General features: G+C 26.2%; 3 protein-coding genes across 4 annotated transcripts; 2 read left to right on the plus strand and 1 right to left on the minus strand.

Moving 5' to 3' along the window:
* Positions 1-1,849: 1,849 nt before the first annotated feature.
* On the minus strand, positions 1,850-12,223 carry LOC113555134 (transcription elongation regulator 1-like). 2 transcript variants are annotated; one of them, XM_026959470.1, is made up of 17 exons: positions 11,828-12,223; positions 10,413-10,673; positions 9,937-10,348; positions 9,642-9,830; positions 9,472-9,577; positions 9,117-9,391; positions 8,912-9,044; positions 8,562-8,829; positions 7,895-8,085; positions 7,658-7,827; positions 7,392-7,600; positions 7,181-7,331; positions 3,483-3,761; positions 3,206-3,421; positions 2,880-3,143; positions 2,739-2,816; positions 1,850-2,678 (listed from the first exon to the last, which is right to left on the minus strand). In XM_026959470.1, exons 2-17 carry the CDS (start codon positions 10,667-10,669, stop codon positions 2,448-2,450), a joined length of 3,429 nt encoding a protein of 1,142 aa, XP_026815271.1. In that variant the 5' UTR covers positions 10,670-10,673; positions 11,828-12,223; the 3' UTR covers positions 1,850-2,447. The 2 variants fall into 2 exon arrangements, with proteins under 2 accessions (XP_026815271.1, XP_026815270.1); XM_026959469.1 differs by having other exon boundaries at positions 7,892-8,085; positions 11,828-12,222.
* Positions 12,224-12,391: 168 nt separating this feature from the next.
* On the plus strand, positions 12,392-14,091 carry LOC113555135 (peroxisomal biogenesis factor 3). Its single transcript, XM_026959471.1, has one exon. The coding sequence runs from the start codon at positions 12,845-12,847 to the stop codon at positions 13,853-13,855; it is 1,011 nt and encodes a 336-aa protein (XP_026815272.1). The 5' UTR covers positions 12,392-12,844; the 3' UTR covers positions 13,856-14,091.
* A 4,765-nt stretch (positions 14,092-18,856) lies between these two features.
* On the plus strand, positions 18,857-21,926 carry LOC113552973 (ras association domain-containing protein 8). Its single transcript, XM_026956048.1, has 10 exons — positions 18,857-19,061; positions 19,278-19,418; positions 19,483-19,593; positions 19,667-19,838; positions 20,280-20,452; positions 20,509-20,706; positions 20,764-21,006; positions 21,083-21,397; positions 21,461-21,590; positions 21,687-21,926. The coding sequence occupies exons 2-10, from the start codon at positions 19,347-19,349 to the stop codon at positions 21,785-21,787; spliced, it is 1,515 nt and encodes a 504-aa protein (XP_026811849.1). The 5' UTR covers positions 18,857-19,061; positions 19,278-19,346; the 3' UTR covers positions 21,788-21,926.
* Positions 21,927-21,947: the final 21 nt, after the last annotated feature.

A 21,947-nucleotide genomic window follows, 5' to 3' on the forward strand; every position in this document is an offset into this window, starting at 1 on the left:
TCAATTTTGTTCCTAATGTCAGTAATTTGTGGTTTTTCATACAATAAAGAGGAAGCCCCCCCCCCAAAAAAAAATTAGGAGAAACAGGAATTTTTACAAAAATCTAATTACCTACTAACGAAATCGATTTTGCATTTTTTGGTGTAACTAGCGAACTAATATTCATTTTGTATTTTAAGTAAAATTTTTAAAATATGTCGACTCTTTATTGAGTTTTTTTATGTATTACAATTTTTCATGTTGTTTTTTTTTTTTTTTTTATACAATTGTTAAAAAAAAAAATTGTTCAATGGATCAAAATGTTTAATACAAATTCCCACATAAGTTATTCTTATATCTATGACTTATGTACAAATATTAAAAATACATATATCTAGGCACAATTTTTTTTTTATGTGAATTTAAAGTTAGAATTTTGAGTTTTGAAGAAGTTCATCAAAATCCCATAAAATTACAAATTATTTTGTAATTTTAAATTAATAAAAACTCTATTTTTTCTTAAGTTATAGTCTTATAGGTATAACGTAAAAGTCTTAAAAATTAAATACAAGATTCTTCATAAGTATTTGATACTGAAACCATAAAATCTAATAAATATATAAACGTAATTATTTTTATAGACATTTTTTCAAAGTTCAAAATTTTCATTCCAAAAAATCTTTAAAATTTAATACAAGGTTTATTATAAGTCGTGCTTATCGTAGAAAATAGAAAAAATCAATCGTTAGTCACAATTTTTGTTTATAAGCATTTTAAGTTCTAATTTTTACGAAATATTTCAAGATCGCGAAAATTTGCAAGTTGAAGTTAAAAATTCATAAAATGTTTGTGATTTATACCTAACTAACCTAAGGATAAAATCCCAGCACAAAAACATTAGATTAATAATAATAGTACATTGTAAGTCGATTACATTTTTAAAATGTACAGTTTTTCTGATTTTCTCTATCGTTTGAAAATCTAGTACTGTTTCCCAAGTCAAAATAACGAAAACTTGTCGTATAAGTACTTACTATATTCGTCGTTGTACTCATTGCTAAATAATTATTTAACATTGATTGTACGGGTTTATTTTTAACTGCTTTACAATTTATTCAAATAAGTATCGTCAAAGAGCTTCAAGCCTGTAGTCAATACAAAAAGAGGCTATGAGCAACGCATAAGATGAGTTATGCATTATCATCCAACACACAATGGCAAGGTGACAACAAGTCCAACAATGTGACAATTAGGCTACTTATTATACATTGGACATTAAGTACAATTGGTCTAAATTACCTTAAAGTCAAGTATATATTATTATGCATCGATCTCATTTTGTTGAAATTGTAATAAATTGGATATACATCACAATAATTTTAAGTATGGAGGTAGATAGGTAGAATTAAAGGTTGGTAATTTAGAAAGAGTAATTTTAGGAACAAAAAAATGTTTTTATTTTTACCACAGACCATATGAACTATATTTTCATATAGTCTGTGTTATAGCTTTATTATTCTTTTTGTTTTTTTCTTAGTAAATACATAATTAACACTCAATTAAATACTTAACTATCATTTATATTGATAAATACAGAAAATTTCTTATTTAATATTTTTAAGTAGCTACTATTGAAGATCTAAAAATATTCTATTCAAACTTAAAACTACAACATAAAGATGAAATAATTTTGATTAGATATGTAGTGTAACGAACCGTAATAGTTGCACTTACATTATGTTGATATGAAACCAGAAAGGCAGACAGTAATGATTTTGTATTTTGATTCAATATTATAAGTACATTATAATAATATAATGTTGATTATTGATTAAAATATTAAGATATATTTTCAAATCACAAGACTGTATAATTTTTATCAATTTGTTTAATATACTCACAGACCCATACAAATACATAAGGTTAAATTTTATTTTCAATAATATTTTTAACTACAAAACTGTGTACGTGATTATAAAAGTACAGACAGGATAAACCAGAGTTCAAGGTTCCATACATTATATTTGATTTTTATAATAATTTTTCCTCTATATTATTTTATGTTCTAATAAATAATTAATTTATATTTATTATTTGATACATTACATTTTGTAGACAGAATATATTTAATAAAATTTATTGTAGCCAATTAATAATAGAAAATTGTAAAGAAAAAAAAAAATTAAATATTATTTCTATTCTATTTCCTATTATTGTTTAACTAATAATGAATCCTAAAAAACTAGTTTATCCTGTGCAGTAATAAGGAAAAGATCTTAATGATAACATTTTATCTGCTACTTACTGATACTTGTGCCTATAAAAAAATTAATAATAACAACACAAATAAATTGAATAAAAAAAACATATTTAAAAATTATTTCTGAAAAATAAATGTAATGATTATCGTTAAAGTATTACGATATTAGAAAAGCAGAAATAATTTAGTCTAAAAATTAAAAATAAATTTATTTCAATGGTGGTCGTCTATTGGGTTCTGTAGCAGTAGGTGGTGGGGGTGGACCACGTTTTTCTAATTCTTCAATATAGGAAACTATTAACTCCGAACGTTCATCAGCTATGCTATCCAAAAATAAATACCGTTTATCTTTGCTTAATATATCTTCAACCTCTTTAAAATAAGTTTCATGGTTTTCTTGTAGTTTTGCATTCGATAAATGAGTAATCAGTTTAGTTTCCTGAAACCATAAAGGTATTAAATAAAAACAAGACTCAGAAAAAGACTCTTTATAATTTACCATTAAAAGATTCTTGAATTCATTTTTAGCAGTAATCATTCTATCTTTTAAGTATTCTCTAAACTCTTTTTCACATTTCTAAAAAAATATTTAAATTAATACTTATAAATTGTTATCATAAATAATTTTAAATTTACTTACCCTATCACTAGATGAAAATCGCACATATCTTACGTCTTCTTTAATTGATTTTCTAATCTCTTTCCAAGAACTATCTAACGTTAAATCACTTATCTCATTTAACATTTCCCTAAATTTTTCCTTCTTTCGCTTAGATAACTCTTCTACATGAACCTTGTACAACTTTTCTTTTTCTTCAGAATCTAATGAATCAACTAATTCATACCTGCTATCTTTTCTCAATTGCCTTTTAGCTTCTTTCCAAGACATATCATTGCTTCTAACCTAAAATAATAAAAAGATATTATAATAAAATGTATTTATAATCATATTAATTAAAGACAAACCAAATCAGCCAAAAGAGCATTAAAATGAACAACTGCTTCATCATGTTTATGTTGTTCACGTTCATTCTCTCTATGTTTCAAATGTACAGCTAAAGTACGTTGAACTTCTTTTTCTCGCTCTTTTAAGCTAGCTTCAATTCGAGCTTCTTTAGAATCTTTTGAATCCTTTGAGTCTTTTACTTCTTCTTTTTGTTTTTCAGGTGACTTATCATCATGCTATAAATGTTTGTTAATAATTAATTGCTAAAATAAAATTTAAATTGATGTTAGTATTTACTTTTGAGTCAACTTTAGCAGATGATTCTTTTTCTTCCTTATCCCGTTTATCTCGTTTATGACTATGTTTGTCTTTTTCTTTATGTTCTCGTTCCTTTTCTTTTTTCCTTTCGTCCTTTAAAATTCTTATATAATCAATAAAAAAATCTTCACGTAATGTACTGGAATCAACAGCTTTATATCTAGAGTCATGATCTAATTTCTTTTTTATCTCAGGCCAACGAGTATGCCGGTCAATTTCAGTGTGCTCCTTTAACAATTCTATAAACTGCTTTCGAGCCTATAAAATGTATTTACAATAAACTGATTAGATTAAATATTAGAAACAAATTTATTACAAATTTATTACAAATTGCTTGGAATTTAAAATTATCATATAGACAAAACATTCCGAATCATGTAACAAATAATCATTCATTTAGTAATCACAACATATTAAAAGCAGTCATCAAAAAATTATAACATATAATAATAATAATAAACATAATTATTTATAACAATGTATAATATGAGAAGAATACATAAACACCATAAAATAAATATAAATAATATGAGAAATCAAAATTTAACACTTACTATCAATTATACGTTTATTAATTTCAAATCATTAAATACTTATTAAAAAATTTTGATTTCTCACATTTAAAATGCTGAAAATAATATCATTAAACCTGAAAATAAAATTAATTATGTCAAATACATCTATAAGTTAAAAAGTCAACATACAAAAAAGTTATCAGTTGTATATTGTACACATACCACTAAACTATAATTTTCCGATAAATTGTGTTTTATTAAAACATTTACACACAAATAATTATTTGCATATTAATGCATATTTAATTCTTGAAATAAACAGAAGTATATTGTATTTAAATTACTAAGTGTCAGTTGTTTCTTTTTACTTTTAATAACTTTAAAATATTTCAATTTTCAATAAAACCAATATATGCTTATACAGTACAAATGTAATTAAAAGTACAAACCTGTAAATAAAATCCTAAATGTATGTAATCCATTAAAACTGTATTGGTTAACATTTAATTATTATAAAAAATAGGTAGTTTAAATGATTTTGGAAAATGAATAATATTTAATCCTTATATACTAATATGGTAGTCATTTATTTGAATAACTACATTAAATTTAATATTTAATACAATGTCAATCATACAGTCAAATGTTCTAAAATATTCATACCAAAAACAACAGAAATACCTATACCTCATACAAAATTTGTTTTCATTTTTACAAAAATTATAGAATGTATAGTCTCTATAACAATAATACTAAGGTATTTTTATCATTTAAAATACTATGTCTGAAGCGATGATTAATAAAGAAACCAAAATATACAAAATGTTATTACTTAGCAGCCAGCTTGATTAACCAGTTCAATTTTTATGTTTTAAAGTTAGATTTGATTTTGCCTTTTTTAAAGCATGAATAACAATACTTCGATTTTCTGCAGTCCATTCTTCTTGTTCTGTTTGAAATACCACTTCAAAATCATTAAAACAAAAGATCCAAAATTCCTTAATGGCAAGTAATACTTAGTACAGTAAACATGAGTTTTCTGTTTGTATCCAAGTAAAAAAAAAATCCATAAGGTATTACCTCGATTCTGGTGTTTGAATAGTTTGACTGGGTTTGTTTAGCGCCGCCAGGGTTGCATTTAACTATCCATCCTCAAGGTATTAGGTTACAAGATGATCCATTATTGGTAGTGATGGTTGAAGAATTGTCAGATAAACTTAAGAGTTATGCAAATATGTACATACATTCTTGACATTTATTCATACTTTTTACTTTTTAATTTAACAAACCAAAGTCACCATTCAAATTCCATTCAGTAAAACATTCAAACACTTAGTCTCATTTTTAAATGTAAACCTTCGTTTACGGTTTTATGTTAAAAAGTTCTAGTGAGATACAGAAATAAAAATATCCAGATATAAGTAGAATACTGTTTTTGTAATAGATAAATTACACAATAATATTATAATCAACACACAAGCCCATTTTTTTTTTAATGGAAAAATGTTTTTATATTAAATAAATATAATAACCTAAGAGGTAATAAAAAGTTTAAGCCTATATTTTATTAATTAATAATAATTATACTAAAATATAGGACTATTTGTAAAACATTAATACCAAAAATCAAGGACTATCTACACTGCATGCAGACACATCAGTACATGTATAGGTCTAGGTACGCGGAAAAAAAAATAAGTTCATTCATTAACAGTTATTTAACGTTAAACCAAAAACGTATACATAATACGTGTATCATATATGACCGCCACTGTGACAATCTATAACGTCATGCGCAATATTAAAAATCACCATGACTAGCAATTGGATAGTCACAAACAAATTTTAGTTGTATTAATTATTATGCTAGTTAGACCATATTCTATTTATTATAGTTATGAAAAAATTATTGATTTTTTTAGCTTGTGAAATTAATTGAGTCTTGTATAATATTTTTTAAAAGAATAAGTTAATTATTTATAGTCACATAAAAATGTTAAATTTAATTTTATTAAATAAAAATAAAAATGTATAGTTTTGGGTATTAACTATTAAATTACTTTTAACTTAAATAAAAGGCTACTCATATTCATTAGTTAATAGTTATTACCACAAACTAGTTTGTGGTTATTATTATACTTTTATTCAATAAATATTAGTACATTTTAATGTTATAAATTATTTAAATTTAATTTCATATAAAAAATAAAGATTGCTAACCACAAAATCAAATATGCTTTTTTGTACAACCATAATATTATTACATAAGTAATATTTAAATGTTAAACCGAACAAAATATCTATTCATTGTATAAAGCAAAAAGTAAATAACTTAAAATAAATTGGACCTTTTCATTACTAAGTAAAACCTAAAATGTTTAATAAAATATATATAAATCTTATATTATATATTAATAATTCAGCACCTAAAAAAATATTTATATTATATTAATAATAATAATAATAAAAAAAATGGGCTCTAAAAAATATTTAAATAATACATAATACATTATCCATATTTAATGTTAAAATATTGACAAAATATCAATAATTAATTAAATAAGTTAATTGATTCTACATTTCCATAATTATAAGAAACAATTTAAATAATCACTATGTACATAGTTTGTAGTATGTGAATATATTAGTATTGAAATTTTGCCAATATTTAACACCTGCAAATTAAAAACATCTGGAAAAATTAGTTTAAATTTATTTATTTGAATTGCATTAATATAAATTACTCTTCGTTTATTTTAATAGATTAATATTAATATATTTATTAAACGTCAACTAGATATCATATAGTTTGTATTTGTACATTATGCTATTTATTCTTTCTTGTATATTTCAAAATGAATAGTTGATTAATGATGAATAATACAATATTCAGAATAAAAGTATATCAAGCGGCACTGGAATGAACAAAAACACATGTTGTGAACACATTCATCTCCGCTACCAGCTACTGGCAATATTGACTATCTATATAGTTTCGGTATACACTTATTCTGAATTAGAGTATACTCAAAAAATAAGATTGAAATGAATATGAATATATTTAATATGCATTAATTTCAGTGAAAATAGTACAAATACAAAAAACAATAATTTAAAAGTTATAAATGGTTTATAGTTAATAAAATTAAATTGCTCACTGACCTGTTCACGGCGCAATGCTTTTTCTTCCTTTTCCTGCTTTCTTAATTCTACCATGTATTCATTAAATAATCCTTCTCTTTCACGCGATTTTTCAATATTTTTATACCTTTCATCTTTAGAATTTTTGGAACTAAAATCACTATATGATGTCCTGTAACAATATAATTTTTTATAACAATTATTATTATTACAATTATTGTTTTTTCTTTACTTTGTTGTAAGGTTAGCTTCTTCCATCAATTGTCTAAAAGCTTCACGTCTCATTTTCATCTTATTGCGTTTTTCTTGTCTCTCTTCGTCAGCACGTTCTTTCACATATTTTTCAAATACTTGCTTTCTTTCTTTAGATGTTAGTAACAAATAGCGAGGATCAAATACTATTTTATGTAATTCTTTTTCCCATGTACTAAATGCAGAGACCTAAAATAAAAAGTGTTAACATTTATTTTATAAAAAAATTAATATTATCTCAAGTACCTCTTTCTCAGATAACATTTCTCTAAATTGTGTTATTCGAGTCTCTAGAGGCACTACTGCTCTTTCTTTAGCTGCTCTCAATTCTGCTTCCATAGCCGAGTCCTTCATTAAGTTTACCTTAGATTCTACATCATTTTTGGTATTATTAGTACTTTCTTGTGAATTTTTATCTATAATAAGATATCAACATAATTTAATAATATTTGAAATTTATTATATGTTTAAAAAATTTACCACCATCAGATTTTGTTTTTTTAGTTGGTGATTGTCCTTCTGCACTTTTTAAAGCTTGAACTACTTCTGGTGGATTTGATACCATTTTGTCAACATCAGATCTTCCTTTAAGATCATCTGGTTTTTCCCATACCGATGTTCTAGTTGAAGGTTTAAAGAAAAATACACGACCATCTCCTGTCCATACCACACACCTATAAATGTAAAATAAAAACTTTAAGAATCTCATATTAAATTTATAATAGCAATTAAAAAAAAAAAATTATTTTACTTATCATTTGACAAATGCAAAATGGTTTGTTTTTATTTGGAACAAACTATACCTCCTTATTCATCACATATCTAACCAAATTAACTAATATATTTATAATTTCCCTTCTTTAATAACCTAGCTAATTAAAAATAACTTAGTAAAAAATAATTACAAGTAAATTTATTTTACCAGCTATTTACTTAATTTATTTCATTAGAACTTTAAGAGTATGTTTTTTTTACTCCTTGGTCATTCATTCATCTAATCAATCATTAATTTAAAGATATTTTTTTCTTCATAAAATTGCATCAATATTTTTTTTCTTTTATTAAATTAATTTATATATCTATAGTTACAACAAAAACTTATGGTATATCATTAGTACGAAAGTATAATTTTATATAATAAACGACATACCATGGAGTTCCTTCAACAGGTGTACTAGATACAGGTCTAGTTTTATCTTGAACTTTCAATTTGTCCAATACTTTGGGTTTTTCATCAATTTTAGTTTTTTTGTTAGGCTCTTGAAGTTCTTCATCTTTTCTTTTAAACGAACCAATATCTGAATTAGAACCATTCATTAATTTAAGAGGAAAACCCATATCCATTTGAGAATCTGACTTCTGTTCCATTTTTTGTTCAGCTTCTTTTCTTAGTTTTGCAGCAGCAACTTCTCTAGCCACTGAAATAAAAATTGACATAAAATTAAAAATATGACAACATTTTACATAAAAAAAAACCATTTAATAATATTAATTACTTACTATCAAGATTCCTAAGAGCTTCAGGTTTTTCCCAAACTGATTCTGATGTTTTCATACTATAATAATACATTCTTCCATCGGGTGAACGATGTTCTGACCATTCAGCAGCATTAGCTAAAATTACTGGATCAATCTAATAAATGTAGATAAACATTGTAATAATTCAATCATTGTTTTAAGAATAAACCATATAAAAACATCATACTTTGCTATTAAGTTCCATTCCAGGCATCATCATAGGTGGAGGTGCAAATCCTGGAGGCATCATACCCCATGGAGCTGCTTGTGGAAATCCTGGAGGTGGCATACCAAATGGCGGTGGTCCACCAAATGGTGGGAAATTTGGTGGAGGCATCATGGTATTAGGAGGCATCATACCAGGAGGGGGACCCATCATTGGAGGCATCATTTGACCAGGAACTCCACCTAACGGTGGAACTCCAACATTTGGTGGATGCATCATAGGGGCCTGTTCATTATCTAAATCAAATAAAATATTCATTATAATAACATTTAACTAAAAGTTTTAGACAACAAAATATGTAAAAAATTTTTTTTACTATGTGATTTGTCTTCAATATTTTTCATTTCAACATCATTAGGGGCTTGTTCACCTTCATTAGGTTTAGCAAAATTATTGGTATTAGGATTACCAAGATGCTCAACCTAAGAAATCATTAAAATATAATTACATTCTTAATTTGTATTATGTTTCTTTAAATTAAGATACCTGTTCTTGAGAAATGACAGTAATGTTAGGTCCAGATGGTTTATCCCAAGTAGTTTCACGTGTTCTAGCATTATAATAATATGATTTTCCATCACCAGCTTTCGTCTCAATCCACACTTCTCCAGACATTATTGGCGGTGGGCCTCCTTGTGGTACCCCACTACTACTTGGTGGCATTACGGGCGGCATCTATAGAATTTAAATAGGACAAATAATTAATTTAAAGATTTAAGATATGTTTGTATTTAATACAAAAATTATGAAACAATAATCATATTTTTAAAGAAACTCTTACTTGTAATAATGAAGGCAACTGATTTGTAGGCGGACCTCCAGCCTGTCCATTTCTATCTTGTTCATTAAATGGCGGTACTTGGCTTTCTCCAAACTGTGGACCTCCTTGAGATATTGGAGGTGGCCCATTCATTATATTTGGAGATGATTCTTGAGGAACACCATTCCAGTTTTCGTCAGTATTTTCTGAAGACCATCTACTTCTTTGAGGTTTAAAACTTCCATTTGTAGGACTATTAAAGCCATATGAACCACTACCTCGATAATTAGAAGATCCTTTAGGATTATTATTACCAAATCCTCCAAATCTTCCAGCTTCATTATTTCCTTTACCATTATTCCAATTAGGCTCACCTCTATATTCAGAAGATCCATAATTATTATCAAATTGACCATTACCATCTCCAAATTCCCTATTGAAATGTAAATTATAAAAATATAAAATTATTAAATATATAAAATAAAGATTATAAATACCTGAAAGAACCTCTCCCATTATCATCAAACGATTGTTCATTTTCAGGATTTGGATGTCCATTTTCTTGATCATATGAATTATTCATCGGCTCATGGTTGTTAGAATTCATATTATCTTGTCGATTTGAGTTCATATTACTATCTTGGTCATTAGAATCTACATTATCATTTTCAAATGAAGTCATACTATTTTGAGCATCATTAAATTCTTGCTGTGTTGAATCCACTACAGGATCCATTAAATTAGAATCGGCCATTTAACTATAAAGTAATTTTAAGTTAAAATTTGATATTATAACAATAAATATAAGATAAAGTAATAAATAAAGTGTAATGTTCATAAAATAATTAGAATATAATGCATTATACTCAATAGTTGCCTACCTATGCAATAATGTAAAGATAGCGGTTTGTATATATTTTATAGTTTTATGCAACTAACAATTTAAGTACAACAACGCAAAAAATTTCCATCATTAAACTTAGTTACAAGAGATAGCACTATAATTTACTTAAAAACAGTCAAATTTCTTTGATGCATAACCAAAACTACCTTTACAAACTTTTAAAGATTTTGAATTTGCATTATATTTATCATCTAATAAATGATTATATTTTAATAATAGTTTTAAGAGTATATAACAATGCAAACAACATTTTTTTATTAGTTTTATTATCAAAAATTAACAAATTGTTTTAAAATGTACATATATACCTACAGTCTAAACCCATACAAAAATTATAAAACAATTTAGATTATAGATAGGTAGATTGGTGGTACCTACTCTATAAAAATAATTTATATTTTTTACTATGGAAAAAAACATATTCATAGTATCTGAATAATATTTTTAATAAATAAAATAATGAAACCATACATTTTTATTTTACTCAATAATTTTTATATTCCATCCTCTACTCTAAAAACAAACAATTTATTTTTTAGCTACATCCAAGCCAAATTAACTTAGTAGTCAAAATGTGTTTTTAATAACGTCATCATTTTCTTGCAGCTTATTAAGCAAAAACTAAAATGAACATAACAATGTCTTGTCACTTATTGTAATGTAATGCATGCAATAATAATAATGCATGGGAAAAATTAACCGATACACATTATAGGTAATTTCATTTTATTTTAGGAGAAAGATATCATGCACAATTCCAAATATAATGGTCATTAAAAATCATATTTTCAAAATTGGCAAACAGATTTAGATTAGAATCTTACCTACCTACAACAAATTCAATAAAATAGTTGTAAAAAAATGTCATTTTAATGTTAAGTAAAAATAAATTCTTATTGACAACAATGTTGATTTAAAAATAATAAAACAATTTATATTTAAAATTTTTTTTTATAAATATTAATTAATAATATATTAATTATTATTAAATTAATTACAATATATTACCTTCAGATGAAAACAGTCAATCGAAAATGTTATTTCTAGGCAAATTCAGTAGTCAGCATTAACATGAAGTACACGTATTAATAAACACTTGTTTAAATATCCAAATTAATGTAATTGTAAGAACTTAGAAGTGTTTTGCCGATCTATGAATTAAAAAATATTAAAATAAAAAGCAATAGGTAAACAGTTAACACCAAGAACTTAGAATCGAAACCATCGAAACCTCGAAACTGACGAAAAAAACAAAACGGATGTACGGAAGTACACAGTACAGTGTACGTAAATCCGCGGACACAAGACACAGTATAGGCACTTGGGAGTGTTGGGAGTATTAGTTTTCTATGGTTGAGACTGACCCTTGGGAGTATAAAACACAAGACGTATTGTTTAGAGGTTTAGACGGTGAAATCATGCAGAGAAGCGTATGAATCGTGAACAAACAGTGAGGCAAATACATAAATATTAAAAAATAAAAATTATTACCGTAGAATAATGTATTATACAATTATCAATGTCATGCATTCCATGTTATCAACAAATTTTATTTCAGGTTATGTTATTCCTATAAATAATAATCGAATGTTTTATTGTTCTAATTTGATTTCTAGTTTAAAATTAAATTATTGCAATATAATTTCACTATATATAGACAAAGTATTGTTCTGTGACAGTGAACCTTATAATATTATGTATGACAATTCATATTATCTACTTGCCTAGTGCAGCAATGCAAACGGGCAAATGTATATCATGATTATTCTTGAATAATCATCTCTTATGAATTTACGATCGCGTATTCGTGTTGGACATGTTGATAGTTTTTTTTATCTATGCATTAAATTTAATTCAAATAAATCAAATTTACTCACGTAGTCAAATTTATTGATGTGTATTTAGATTTTAAAATTAGTTATTCTTGTATTTTTTTGAGTGCTGTACTGTTAAATTGATATTTAAAGTTTAAACACAAATGTTCATTTGTTCGCATAGGTAGAGTAATTTTATATATTATTAACAATGTATGATTCTGTAAAAAAATTTGTTTCACGACACAAACGTAAATTAATAATCAGTGGTGCGTTATTTTGTAGTACTGCGTATGTAGTTTACACTATAAAAAAGAAATTAGCTGAAAAAAAAGATAAAGAAAGTCGAGAATATCTGGAACGAAGTAGACGTCAACAGCACTATGAAGCCACAGAAAACACTTCAAATCGTATGATAACTGAATTTGTCAAACAACTTCATGTTAAATATTTTTCTAAAAATTTACGCATTGAAAATATTATTGATAAGTTGAAGAAACAAAATGATTTGGCACTTTGGGAAGAAATGAGAATATGCGTTTTTACTAGAGCATGCTTACTTGTTTATGCTGAAACTATGTTGGTAATAACATTAAAAATTCAACTCAATTTGCTTGGAGGTCTTGTATACAAAAGTCTATCTCAAGATTCACCTCCAATTTGTTCAAAAACTCAAGAAGAATATTTGTTACATTTTAGTTATTTCATCGAGGACGGTATTCAACGTTTAGAAAAATACTTACACAACAAAGTTATTAAGTATGTACAGCAAGTTCCTATCCAAGAACAATACAATCTACAGGAATTGGAAAAACTATTTTTTCTCATTCAAACTGAAATTGCAAGTGATACAGAAAGTCCTTTTCGGTGTATAGATACATACATGTTACATCAAATGCCACAAGTTCGAGAAGCACTTTTACAAGACATGGTAAATGAAACACGAGAACTATTAAAAAATGAAGAAATAATATCAGTAGCTCGTTATTGTTCAAGCCATAGTTTTAATAAATTAATGGATGCTATTACTATTAATACACCTAATCGGTCAGCAAATCTACCTACTACAGTCAAAATGCCATTTGCCAAGTGGTTACCAATTGTTGATAGATCGACTAAAGTGACAGAAAATGGAGACTGCAGTTTAAAACAAAATGTCCACTTAGATGGAAAAGTCAAAGTGCTCAGTGCAAATGTGTATGAGGCATTCTGTTCTGCATAATTTTATTTAAAGGTTTTTGTTTTTTTTATTAATATTATTTTATGAACTTGTTTTGTAACTCATAAACTTATATATGTACGGGTACTCAATTTGTGTTTAAACTTAGAAATGTTAAATTCATTCAACCATAAGTATTTATTTTTGGGAAATTTGGGAATTATTATTATCTAATAACTTTTATTTAAAAAGATAAAAAATATATTTTGAAATATTGCCATGTTTTATAAAATTGAACTAAAATATATTTATCTGTTATGCATGATATTATACTGCAATAAAAACATATTTGAGTTGCACTCAGTGTTCCGAGAAATGTACTCTTCTTTTTTATAAAACTACAAATAATTACAAAGTATATCTAATCATTCAAAAAAATATATTGTTGAAATAATAAATTGATAACAATATTAATTTTAATAAGCTGCTAAAGTACTCACTTGTTTGAACAATATTTTAGATTTTCAGCAGAGCAATTTCTATAATATACAACTAAATGAAATAATTTATTTCTGGTAGTTATCGAAAATAGATGTTTATAAAATATATAAGTTAATCTAGTTTTTGCATTTTTATAATTATAATAATAACCTACAATTATTACAATATAACAATTGTTGATGGTGATGGTGATTGGTGACTGTGAAATATTCTTACTCTTACAAAGTAGATAAACAAAGTACCTACAAAATATTTATTTTATATATTAATGTAGGTCACCTACTTACCTTCTAACTTGTTAAATTATAGTACACAATACATTTTAATAGGTATGGACGTATATTTATGTGGACATATCGAATTTAGAAATATGAATAAACAATTATAAATTAAAATATAGTTCATTAATATACTCGTTAAAAACTATTGTGAAAATAATATAAAATACAGTAAAAAGCTTAAAAATTATAAACATTTATACTTGTAATGTACCTACATTGTAAAAATTAAAATTATACACAATATACTATACGATATAGTAAAGTCGAAGTTCAAATTAAATCAATTTAATCGCACCCTTTTTTTGTTTTATGACTATGATAAAAGTGATAAAAAATTTAATATTTAGGGAACGAGTTTTAGCAGCTTTTTCTGCTACTTGATTCTCGATACAGCATCTTAATTCTAAAGCCAATTTTTATCCATCTTCTTAATTCCAGAGACGTATTTAGGGGGGGCGAAGGTGGGCAATTGCCCCAGGCGCCAAATTGTAAGTCTTAAAGTGGCGCCACGCTATAAGTTTAAGTTTTTTTTGTTGGGAGAAAAAAGACGATAAAATCGTCAATACGCTTCTACTTGATTTATTTTTAAAACAGCTGGTTGCTTCAGACACGTTGGGGCGGAATTTAACTAGTAATGGGCTGATGGGCATAATCAAGGTTTGTCGATAATGAAAAAAATTAATTGAATAATCGAATAATTTTTATCTGTAGAATATTTAATAAATTGTACTTAAAACAGTTGAAACTTTAAAGTAGTATTGATAATTATAAATATAGTATGGTTATTATTATTCCTAAAGTTAATTAAATTAAACAATAATTTAACTATATTACGAGTAAACAGACAAATAATAAAGTAAAATTAAATTATTTATTTACTGTAATATTCTATAATTCTATTTCGAGTAATTTTTTCGATTTTCTTAATTAGTAAAAATATTCAATTATTTTTATCAAATGAATAGGTTAGGTTTTAATTTTAATTTCGAATGATTTTTCGAGAGATCTCTCGATTATGAAAATGTCTCGATTACACGATTACTAATAATTAGATTATGCCCATCACTAATTTAAACTTTAAAGCACTGCGAACTATGCGGCCGCATAGAGCTGCGAAATTATATTGAATATTTATGTTGTTTTTATAAGTAATAAACTTACATAATTTTTATTTATTTTACCATTTCAAAATTTTAAACGATGTATTTGGATTTTGTATTCGTTGTTTTTCAGTAAAGTAATATTAATTTTTTTTTCTTAGGAACTCGTCAATGACGACGGCAGTTGTATTTTATTATAGCTTATCTAATTGTTTATGGAATATAGATACAATACATCAATACACTACCTATGTTAATATGTTGTATATTATACTATGGAAAATAGAAAATTACCCTTAGAATATTTATCTCAACACCAGCTATTATCTGTATCACCGAACATTTGTTTTCCGTTTTAAAAAAAATGATAAATTATTTATGATCAACTATGGAAACTGTTGAAAGTAAGATTAAATTCTTTAGCTATATTAATACTATAGAAAGTGACTTACCATCATCATTAAAGTATGAAGATATCATTGATGGTTATTTATTATTTATACATAATCTAGAAAAAACAAAATCAATTAATAGTTAACAATAAAATCTCCTATATTACGAGTAATAGAGTAACATAATTATTTATTATATTTATTAAATTATGATTTTCTTGAATATATTTTTAATTTATAAAAATAAATAGCATGTATCAAATATAATGGTTATAATATAACAGAACGTTTTCTTTTTAAACTTAACTTAAATGGAAAAAAGAATAAATAATTGCGTATTATAGAGAAAATAAATTTATTTAAGGATATGTAGTAATATAAAAGTTATTTTTTTAGTATAGGGACGGCAAGTCGTTAAATCTGTTCCTACAGACACATTGTGGTAGATGGTTTCTATTAAGAAAAGTATGATATATTGATAGATGATGACATGATGTTATAATGTAAATTCTTCGTGTAGGCAGTGGCCAGGGTCGGCCTTATGGGTTCGCCCAGGGCGCCAATAACTCTACTCAGTGGCGTAATTGTGGTGGGCAAGGGGGACACTTGCCCCCCTGACAATTTTTTTTAGGGATAAAGGTATATATTTTAACTAGGGTGTCAAAATTTTGATAATAATAAATATATTATACTGCCCCCTCCCTAGATTTTTTGAAATTACATTTTTGTTATTATAACATGTATGTATATACTCCTCTGTAATAAGAATTTTATATTTTGGTACTTTTACACCAGATTTTTTTTGATGAAATATTTAAAAAAAAAGATAATACATTTTTAAATTTAAAGAATCTAGGACGATTTTAAGGGGAGGAGTGATGAACCTTTAACGGCTTTAACCCCTTCTTCTAAATACGACTATGCCTATTAAAATAGTTTAATAATACTTATTATATTTTATATAACAGTCAATAGTAGTTATATTATATTAGCTACAGCCTTTTACCTACTTGTTTTAAAATTAAAATAATATCTTATTATATATACAAATGCATACAAGTAAAAATACACTTTTTACATCGTCTAATTTGTATTTTGTTATTTAGTACATATCATATATTACAATATTTTTCATATATATAAGGCCGTAACTGAAAAAAAATTCCGTGGGGGGGGTCCAACACTTTTTTTAAATATAAATGCTGAAAATGGCTAGCCAATAAACTATATTCACCATTAAAATATTTCTACTTTTAAAAATTCCGGGGGGTCCGGATCCCTCCCGGATAATTAATTCTAGCTTTTGAACAACTTATCCAAATATTTTCATGTTCATAGAAAAGTTAAAAGAAATTTAAATAGAAACATATATCAAACTAAATAGTATAAATAAACCCTTTAAATACCAAAAATTAAAATTCCAAAACAAAAAAAAATGCGTTAAGTTACAAAATCTTGAAGATAAAAAATTTAAAATAAAAACCTGGGCCTGTGGATGTGCCATTGACAAATGTGTCTAGGCACTGAAAAGGTTAATAAATATAATAGTGGTCAAGCTCCAATTTATTAATATGTATCAACAATATGCTATTATTTATAATATTTGTAATTATTTTACTTTTTAATATTGTATATTTTTTTTAATTTTTAATTTTTAATTTTAATTATTCATATTATGTAATGAATGCTGAAACGAATTAAGCATACATTAAAGATAATTTTGCACAAATATAGCTATTAATTTTAAAAATTTTACCCTGGTGCAGTTTACATGTCACATTTTTACATTCGATAAAAATTTGGACGCAATTTATATGTGTAATTTTGTATTAACCTGTATTCTGGGCGCAGTTTACTGCAATCGACGAGCGTATTTACTATTTTAAATAATTAAAATTTGTAAGAAAAATTCCATATTTAAATTTAAATATTTTAAAACAATATAAAAAAAAACAGCCAACGGGGAAGGGGCTATAATCCTTTTAGTCCCCCCCCTTGGCTACGCCACTGCCTACACTTATTGTTGTTATTGTTTAAAACTCAACCATGCAGCAAGTTAACTTCATTGAACTGAAACCACTATTGGGAAATGTCTACATAATGTGTATATCATCACTCTAAACATTCTGAACACACCCAATGCCTACGCGCCCATTCAATTCATATTTCATAGTTACATACTCAAAAGTTAAAGTTCTCTGCGGGAGTTTTATTTGTTATTGTACCTAGCTTAAGTATTCATTTTCTATTGAAGTATTTAATTCTAAATTTGTATAATATAAGGTCATAGTATAATTGGTATTTTTCAACGAAATATACATTTTAAGTAGTTAATATTCTTAGGTAGTCAGGTAACTATAATAGAAGTTATGTTTTTTTTCTTTCAAAATACAGTACTTTTATTAGTTAACGATTTTTCATTACATACTACTCAGAAATTAAGAAATTATCATTACTAAAACTAAACAACTCTTTATTTTAGATTTGTTTTAATGTATTATAATCTAATATCAATGACTTGTATATTATTATGTCAATACATTAATTTATAGTTTTATCAATGTTAGGTAGTTATATTAACAATAATTATTAATTAGTTATTTATTTATATCGAGGATTTTATCGTCTACAATTTTAAATTTTTGTTTGGTACTTAATTAATTCCTTTTTTGTTTTAAACCATACGCACAAATACAATCTCCTTGATATTATTCAGTGTGAGCGATAAAACAATATTTTTTTGTCTCCTATCAAAATGTAAGCGTGTAAAAAAATTTGATATTTATTATTTTGGGATAATATTATTATCTTTATCAGAGACCAGAGTTCATTGTTCTCTCTAAATTTTGGCTCATCAATATTATTTAATTAGATTAGATTGAAAAAACCACTAGATAGTAGATTTGATTATTGGACCTTGGACATTAAGAGATAGAAAATTCAATTTCAATATAATACAGCGTTATCCCGGCCCACAACAGCCGAAATGATTACGGTACGTTTGACCCTGATTTCTAAATCTCTTCACAATTAATTAATATTATTCTCTAGGTCAATGCCATGAAAGTTGTTTTGATTCCTAAATAAGTGTATTATATATCGTTTTGTTAACCCATGCCGTATTGATACGGGCATTGGTTAATTTTTTTTATCGATATGCCTCGGTGTCTTTTGTTTTGATTTCTCGAATCGTATTATTTATTGTGTTTAGCAATCATGAGTGCAGAATTGTACGATGACAACATTTTAACAATATTTACGATTTGCTAAAACTGACATCATGGAACTCAAAGTTTGGGTTGAAGGAATTCAACGGGTTGTATGTGGTGTTAATGAATCAACAACTTGTCAAGTAAGTTGTTTGTAGTTAATGTGACTTGATTGATTGCTTTTGTCATCACAAATTTTTGTCATAGGATGTTGTTTATGCATTAGCTCATGCTACTGGAAAAACTGGACGATTTACTCTAATTGAGCGATGGCGTAACAATGAACGTCTACTCGCACCTCAAGATCATCCAGTAACTGTAGGTGTTTAACTTTTTTATTAAAATATAATGTTCTACAAATTATTATCTAATGTATTTAATTCATTGTCAGGTTCTTATGAAATGGGGAGAATATGCTAATGATGTACAGTTCATATTACAACGTTCAGGCAATGTCTCTTCAAATAGTACATCCAACAATCCAAAGTACAATGAGGCTGATAGTGTTCCTTACTTTGCTCAGGAGAGGAATAAAGATACTCGAAAATCATTAATATTTAATAGTATGGATTTTATTAATAATTAATAAAAAAATAATGTTATTCATGAAAATTTCTTTTAAATTTTTTGCTCCAAGTTCTTATTTTTCTTCTGAAATTTATGTGTACATTATAACATTTTATGATCTATAGTTTCTGTAGGAGTTAGTGCTCATAATGCCAAAGCTAAGTTTATAATACATTGAATAATTAAAAATTTAATATTATTATAATATGTTTATTATATATTTTACTGTTATTTTAGCAAATATTCATTTTAGCTGAAAATTGTCTTAACATCAATTCAAATTTAAAATCAATTGATTTCCAAATCATATAATTTAAGTTATCCTCACTAATTCTGATTAAATTTGTTCTACACTTTTACCAATAATCATACATTTAAATATTTTTATTAACTAAAATACTCTTGAATCTTGAACTTATGATAAATATATTTTTAAGGTAATCGTGTACCCGATAATGTAGGTATAGTACGTGGAATTCCTCAACAGAGACCCAATGTTCTTCCCACTATACCTGGAAGTGGTGCAGCACCGTTAACAGTCGTTTCATCTACTCCGTCTGGTGTTCCCTTATCAACTTCACCAACAAATACTTCTAGTCATTTAAACAAAGTAATTACATTATTTTAATTTCAACTTTTAGTTGCTAATATAAATTATTACCTAAGGATCAGAATTCAACATCAACAAATGGACCGTTGCAAAACTCAACTAGTCCAATTAAAAAGGTTGATAATCTTAACTATCGGCCTCCTGTTACAAGGGCTCTACCACCATATCGAGAACCTCCTCCACCTTCTGTCAGTCCAGCAAGAATATCTCCTACAACTGTGGGTAGCGATCGTATAAAACAAACAATTTTCAAGGTAATTCACTAAGTAATTAATTTTTGTATTTTATTATATTTTTATATTTTTCTATAGGAGTATCAGAATGAAAATAATAGCAATAGTACTAATGTCATGTATAACCCTCAGTATAAAGATCTCGTAAGGCTTATAAATTATCAAAGAGATAAGTTATCTATTCAACAAGCAGAACTAACAAAGTATGATGCAGAAATAATGTATTGGGAAGGTAAAACTAGAGAGCAACAACATCAGATGGATTTTATGACTCAGGAAGCTGCTAGAATTGAAGCCACTGGTAGACACACTGAAGAACAGGTATAGTTTTGATTATATTTAAACTGAATCATTAGAAAACAAAAATTAAACATTTATTTATTATCCAATTTATTAGTTGAGACTTTTAGGCCAAGTAGAAGAAGAAAATGATATTGTACGTCAACAAGAAAAAACATTAAAATCAGAAATGACATTATTACGGTCTAAATTGGCCAACTGTGAAACTGAGTTACTTGTGTGCAAGAATAAAATACGTCTATTAATGGAAGAAGTGGAACTGGAACAAAAAATGTTATCAAGAGATCTAGAAGAGAAGCGTAGAGCAGAAAGGGGTATTTTGAAGGAAGTTGACAGACTACAAAGTGAAGTAGAAAGAGCCAAACAAGAAACAGAAATGGCTGCACAAGTTGGAGATAGTCTGCGAAAAGAAGTGATTATAAACATTTAATGTGTGTATTGAATGGTTAAATAATTAAAGTATTTTCTATTTAAGGTTGCTATGTTAGAAACAACTATAACTGAAAAAAAAAGGCAAGTTGATAAACTGGTAGCTGACATGAAAGAAGCAAATTTACAATCTTTAGCTATTTCACCGCCAGATGAATTGAAATTTATTCTTGAAGGTCAGTACTTAAACTAAATTATACTCATTTAAAATTTATATTAATTAAAAAAAAATTATGTTACAAAACTATTTAAAGTTTTTTTCATATGTTTAGGAGCTCAAAGACCTGGAAGTACTCGTAAAATGATTGGATCACCAAGACAACTAGAAAATGCAGCTCCTACTAGTAAAAACCCTCATGGTGTTTGGGTATAACTTTTGTATTACTTAATCAAAATTGTTTGCTCTAAAATCTATTTTAATTATTTATTTAAAATGTTGTGTGCATTTAGAGCATTGTTTAAATTGTAAATTATGCATTTTAATAACCAGTTAGGTTTATAAATAATAGTTATTGCACATCACACAATTTTTG

The sequence above is a fragment of the Rhopalosiphum maidis genome, chromosome 2 (assembly GCF_003676215.2).
Source record: "Rhopalosiphum maidis isolate BTI-1 chromosome 2, ASM367621v3, whole genome shotgun sequence".
Taxonomy (NCBI): domain Eukaryota; kingdom Metazoa; phylum Arthropoda; class Insecta; order Hemiptera; family Aphididae; genus Rhopalosiphum; species Rhopalosiphum maidis.

What these genes read in the sequence shown, in the direction of transcription:
- LOC113555134 (XM_026959469.1), bottom strand. Translation starts at nt 10,669, where the DNA reads ATGGCCGATTCTAATTTAATGGATCCTGTAGTGGATTCAACACAGCAA. An exon ending in GAATGGAACTTAATAGCAAA is followed by an intron (nt 9,045 to 9,116) that starts GTATGATGTTTT and finishes TACATTTATTAG; the next exon opens with ATTGATCCAGTAATTTTAGC. An exon ending in CTGCTAAAGTTGACTCAAAA is followed by an intron (nt 3,422 to 3,482) that starts GTAAATACTAAC and finishes AAACATTTATAG; the next exon opens with CATGATGATAAGTCACCTGA.
- LOC113555135 (XM_026959471.1), top strand. Translation starts at nt 12,845, where the DNA reads ATGTATGATTCTGTAAAAAAATTTGTTTCACGACACAAACGTAAATTA.
- LOC113552973 (XM_026956048.1), top strand. Translation starts at nt 19,347, where the DNA reads ATGGAACTCAAAGTTTGGGTTGAAGGAATTCAACGGGTTGTATGTGGT. An exon ending in AAAATCATTAATATTTAATA is followed by an intron (nt 19,839 to 20,279) that starts GTATGGATTTTA and finishes TATATTTTTAAG; the next exon opens with GTAATCGTGTACCCGATAAT. An exon ending in GTAGACACACTGAAGAACAG is followed by an intron (nt 21,007 to 21,082) that starts GTATAGTTTTGA and finishes CCAATTTATTAG; the next exon opens with TTGAGACTTTTAGGCCAAGT.